The sequence below is a fragment of the Anomalospiza imberbis genome, chromosome 12 (genome assembly GCF_031753505.1).
Source record: "Anomalospiza imberbis isolate Cuckoo-Finch-1a 21T00152 chromosome 12, ASM3175350v1, whole genome shotgun sequence".
Classification (NCBI taxonomy): Eukaryota; Metazoa; Chordata; class Aves; order Passeriformes; family Viduidae; genus Anomalospiza; species Anomalospiza imberbis.
Genome location: NC_089692.1, coordinates 3,354,713 through 3,360,712, shown reverse-complemented (window position 1 = coordinate 3,360,712; position 6,000 = coordinate 3,354,713). Strand labels below are relative to the sequence as shown.

Below are 6,000 nucleotides of genomic sequence, written 5' to 3'. Positions count from 1 at the left end.
GCCACAGAAAGACTTTTTCATCCATGGGACGTAACTTTTTATCAGTTTTCTTCCTGTGGAAACTGAGTATGGAGAATCACCCAGGGATTTAATTAACTGTTAGTTTATTTAAAGTTTAATGTAATATTTTAATGATATGCAAATGGCAAAGTGTAGCATTTCTGAACAAAGCCTTAAGAGTGCCACTGTCAAGGTGCTGCCCTTTGAACCATGTATTAAATGTATTAAAACCTACTCTAAAACAAGAGCTGTGAAAAAGGGCAGCAGGTGTGGCAAAAGTACAGTTCTAAGACACTGCCAGGTCACTTCAGTGGAAAGCAGTTAGGCCAACATTGAGAGTTTTGAAAATCTTGCTTCTGTTTCTAAGGAATTACCAATAGCTTTTCCTTGTGAAGCTGCTGATTTTTACAAACTCTTAGAACATACTCAAAAGGGCAATTAAACCCAGATGAGGGTAATATTGTAAATAATTAATCAGTTCTGAGATTGTATTTGCATATTCAGAAATGCTTATATTAAAAATATGACAGGAAGGACTTCATTTTCCAAACCTGCCTTTAAAAAGGTGAAAAGCTGAGGGTATGGCCATGTTCCATGCTCTTCCAAAGTCTGCACACCTGCAGATTGGAGCTTGTGTGGAAACCAGAGGAGTGTGTATGCCTGTCTAACTGATCTGAAGAGGTCTTTCAGACCTGACATTTCAAATTAGTTTTTTTTTTTCAAATTCAAGGAACATACGAGACAGGACTGGTTTAGTAATAGACCATCCCCATGACAATTTCACATATTAATGAAGTTATTTAAGACTGTGCTTACAAATAGTTTCTGGTTGTTATGCTGAGGCATGGAGTCCTAAAATAATCAATTTGAAAAAGCCAGGAGAGTGAAAGGATTCAAAGGTGTAGTTCTTGTTAAGCCTCTGGGCAGAGGCCAAAAGATAGTGTGCTGTTAGAGAGTAGTTCTGTTAATCAGTGTCTAAAAGACTCTGGCATGCTGAAGTTGTATCTTGATGAACTGCTAAGAGTGTTGCACTCGTGTTATTCCTATTATAGGGAACTAATTAAAGTACATCCTAAAATCTTGCCTGCATATACATGACTTAGTTACTTTGGTGCTTTCCTATAATCAGGGCAGTACCTGAGTGCACTGAGGTTCTGACAGTGCTCTGAAAGCCTGGATTTTTTAGCTTTGCACTGTACTGTAGAATCTGGCTTTGAAAGCTGTACATCTGCCTGTCCCTGAACATCATGGTGTGATAGCAAGTGCTGTCCCCACCGTCTCCTGAACAAAGCCATTCTTCTGAGTCATGGCCTTACCATGAAGGAAAACGCTGCAGGAACCTTTCTAAACATAAAAATGATGTATTTCTTTTAGTATTTTAACTTGGTTTTCTGCTCTTTTTGCTAACTTTGATCAAAGTCATTGAAATTCTTCATTATTTCTAATACTACACAACTATGTTTTTTGTATTGTTACAATATTCTGGTACCATTTGTGTTTTGTTATGAAAATGAAACAAAACCAAAAAGCTCATCCAGCAAGTTATATGTAAATCCAAAATAAAGCCATATCACAGTAATACATACTACTAGAAAGTTGATGTGCAATATTGTGAAAATCAACATATCTGAAAGCTAAGACAAATACAGGTCAATCATCTAAAGGCATATACAACAAGCCCTGCTTCAGAGAATACTCTGGGTGGCTTTTGAAGCCACCGAGTCTGAAGCAGGATGAACAAAACAATGTGGAGGAGAGCTGCATGCTGTGCTGGCAGCTCCTCCCCTTGGCAAACCCATGGTAGGAGCTTCCTAACACCTACAGGGATCCTGTAAATCTACACACTGGACAGTTCAGGCACCAGCAGCTGTCATGAGGATGTTTCAGTTTTGCTTCACAGTCAAATTTTTCTCTGTCCTTGAGATGACAAGATTTTTGGCATACAATCTAGTATAAGGACATCCTTGCATCTTAGGAAGTCAAGATGCTTCCTCATGAGAAAAAGTACAAGCCACACTTTTTGGATCATACTCCATCTGGCATTTTAGGGAGAATTTACTGAAACTTGTCCTTTTAATTTTAACAAGCACTGTCTTGCTGCTCACTAGTTTTGTGGCATGGTGTGTCTGTGCTGAACACCAAGCTTACCAGCTGTTTATCCTGTTAACTAGTTACTTGTCTTTTACATGTTAACTTAAGGTTGTACCACATTTTGTCTTAAGAATTAATAGCCTTTGCTTCAAGTAACAAAGTAATATTATAGACTAGATTTACATTATTCACAGTACAAGTAGAGAATGTGCTGCTGTCATTTTGATGACCTTAAAAGTCCACTAATATTGAAGACAGCAAACATTCCATTACACCTTGTGCTGCTGAAAAAGTCAAATTCAGGCACCAAGTTTTCTTCTTGGATGAGATGCAGATTCTTATCACTGACATTCTTGCTGAATTTCATTTTCAGTAGGGGATGAAGTTTTCACATCACAATAGCTAAAATCATGTCCATAAACTAGGTCCTTCTGAGAGTGTGGTTCAAGAACTGTGACAGCACTCCAGGCATTGTTCTTCCTCAGGGACTTCTGTAAGAGATCTCTCATTCTCCTGTTCTCTTTTGCTGTGGATTCCCACATGATTTCAAGTTCCCCTTCTGTTTTCCTAGGAAAAAAATGAAGAGAAATCCTAACTTTAACAATGTTTCAGCAGTGCAGAATTACACTATGTGGATAAGCAAATTAGAAATGGCCTGTATTTAGGTGCTTCAAATTGCCTGATTGAAATTAATTCATTTTTTTTCAGTAAATGTAACGCTAAATAGGATATGACCGGAAAACTACCCATGTAAAACTACCCATTATGTAACAAGTTGGATTAAGTGTGCACACAGCAGTGCATGTGAGACCCAAATACTGTGACTACCACTCTCCACTGACTCAGGCTTCCTGGTGAGCACAGCTCTGCTTCCCACGTAGCACTGCCCTTCTGCCCAGAGCACTGTGCTCACCCCTCCGAGCCCAAAGGGTCTGATCAGTGTCAGACTCTGTGCTCAGCTGATGCATCTTTGTGGGAGCCAAACAAAAGTGGTATCAACTTAGAAGGTAGACAAAGCCCAGGAGCTTGAGTTTCCTTTGACTCCTAGTGTATGTCAAAATAGAAAATAATAAGGAAATGAAGATCGATTGATGTGGAAAGCATAGCTGATGCGTGGAAAGTAAGCATACATATTTTAATACAGAACCAGAGGACACAGTCTCAAGCTGTGTCAGGGGCAGTATCTGTTGGATATTAGGAAAATGTTTTTCACAGAAAGGGTGATAAACTTCTGGCATGGCCTGCCCAGGGAGGTGGCGGAGTCACCATCCCTGATGTGTTTAACAAAGCCTGGATGTGGCACTGGGTGCCAGGGTTTATTTGAGGTGTTGGGGCTGGGTTGGACTCAATGATCTTGAAGGTCTCTTCCAACCCAGTCATTTTGTGAATCTGAACTCTTCTTGGAGGACAAATTTTTAAACAGAGCCAGAGATGCAGAGCCAGAGAGTGCTGACTGACCTGGCTTTGGAATGAGCAGTCAGAGCACACTGCTGCCAAGACAGGGCAGTGCAGCTGCCCCTGCTGCACACACAGCACGCTGCAGTCCCAGCTAAGGCTCTGCAGCGTGGCACAACCTGCTGCTTCACAGTTCAGCTGTTTCCCAGGTCAGCATCTGAGAAGAAGCAGTAGCATCCCAACTGTAGTTACACAAGAGGATTTTGTTTGAAAATTTTGACCTGATTGAAATTTAAAAATGCACTCAGTAGAGTTGGCTGGGGAGAGGGTGTCTTTTTGCTAGTCACAACCTCCCTTCCCTTAAGGAATTTGGATTACAGAGCAGCTTGGTTGCTACAGCTGCTGATGCTCTGTACATCTTTCTCAACACCAAAATTTCCTTGTCTCTACAGCTGGTTTGCCTCTTCAAACACAAGTTTTGCCACGTGGCATTTAAAGCTAGATAAATATGCTGCTTCCAGATGTCTTTAGAAAAAAGGCATTAAATTAATTTCTTATTAATGTAGGCTATTATTAATTAAATAAGTAAAAATAAAAACTTCATTCAACCCCTCACCTAGCCAAAATGTAGGATATTTTAACTTGTTGAGAGTAAGCAAAATCCCAGTGCCCCACTGATGTTTGAGGAAGAAAAAAATACTAGAAGTAGATTCTGAAAGATTGTTCTTTAAAAAAGACATGCCCTCATTGCACTAAATTAATTCAGCCTTAAATCTCAGAAATTTATTTGGGCTGGCTCAAGAATTCATTTTCATCTATCCTGTGACAGTTTATTTATATATTCCTTATCACAAAGGTTTTTATTATGGTTATAGTTTTGTATGTCACCTCACAGATAAGACAGCTCCTCCCCTTTTCCTATGCACAATTGCAAAGCTTTTCTGCTGTTGATCCTCCTCCAAGGACAGTTTAATGCATTTCAAATTTACATTCTGCATTCAAAGCACAGCACCCGTAAGTACCTTGAGGTACTGTTTCTCTGCAGAAGTCTTATGAAATAAACTTTGACCAAAAAAAAAAAAATAAAGTCTATGACCTGTCAAATAAGACTGGAAACATTTATGAACCTGCTTTTTTACCCTAGGATCACATAATGAACTTTGTTTATATCTCAAACCTCTTATTTAAGGAAAGGTTGTGATATTGGTATCTCTTAAGGTTACTCAGTGACTAATAAAGATGTCATTATCAGCTGCCTGAAAAACAAAATGCTACTGCTTTCTCATTAAAGGTTGCTGGGAATTTGCAATATTGTCTAGCAAAGGCTGTAATTACCGATAAGGCTCTAAAGAGCAGCTTCCAGGAAGGAAAATCTGCCTGTTTCTTTTTGAAAACCAAGTAGAAAAATTCTCACCCCTTGGATGCAATGGGTAAGTAGTGGAACTCCTGATTTTTGTTAAGAGGTGAAATAATGCAGGAGGGGAGAAAATTTCAAAGGCAAGCCATGTCTGTTATGTTTGATGAAAGCCCATGCTAGTTTGGAGTACACTTGTTAAAAACAGAACGACAGAAGCAGCACATGAATACATCCCTGTCTCCACAGGCATTCCTTGTGGCCATGCTGTGACTGCAGCTACTCTGCCCTGGGCACACAGGGGCTGTGCAGGGCGCTGTGACCTGCCACCACCCAGGCTGCTGTGCTCCTCTTCAGCTTCATCACATGGGGCTGCTTATCCCAGTGCAGGGGCTCACTGAAAGCACGCTGCTCTTTCCAGATCTGACGTGGGATTTCGCTTTGCTTTTCAAGAAAACTTACCAGCAACAACAGGTATAGTATGCTTTTATGAGAAAGAATTTCATGGTGGTAGCTAAGTCAGACTTGTCCCAGTTTCCTGACTCTATATTATTAAACTAAATGCAAGAGCAAAATAAATGATGTGAAATAGTTTTCTGTCTTCACTTGCTAACAGTGATTCATCACACCTTCTGCTAGATTTTAAAGTAAACTGGCTTTTCTGCTTAAAATGTTGCATGCTACTCTGATTTTCATTATCTAACAGTGAAATTGGAGAATAAATTAGAAATTAGAGAATAAATATTTATTGTATGCACTTATCTTGATGTCTATGTAGGCATTTTGCACAGAAATACTATCAGCTGGACTGTATTCTGGACTAGAAATCTACTCTGTAAACACAGCTAGTCAAAATAAGTTTAAATGTTTGGTACTCTCCTAGCACTACTGACTTTAGTTGCCAAGCTATAGCTGATGAGCAACATCTGAACTACAAATAATTTTCCCCTCCTTACTCCTGTGAATCTGTGAAGGGAGAGAGAAAATAATAAACCTTGTAAAATCGTAAATACACAAAGGAGACCAAAATACATGTTTAATTTCTGGCTGATAGGCATAAAAGAGCAGATACATATTTGGATTACCTTGAGAAACTACTTTGTATTGCAGTACTTGAGAAGAATAATGGAATATGGAGAAACTAGTTCACATGAACAGTA

At 39.3% G+C, this 6,000-nt stretch overlaps 1 protein-coding gene across 3 annotated transcripts in view; it reads right to left on the bottom strand.

Moving 5' to 3' along the window:
• Nucleotides 1-460: 460 nt before the first annotated feature.
• Nucleotides 461-6,000, bottom strand: part of CEP89 (centrosomal protein 89) — a 31,466-nt gene continuing 25,926 nt past the window's right edge. For all 3 annotated transcript variants that reach the window (XM_068202518.1, XM_068202516.1, XM_068202517.1), the window contains one exon: nt 461-2,658. In XM_068202518.1, the coding sequence (XP_068058619.1) occupies nt 2,433-2,658 (226 nt within the window). In that variant the 3' untranslated portion in view covers nt 461-2,432. The remainder of the gene's footprint in view (nt 2,659-6,000) is intronic.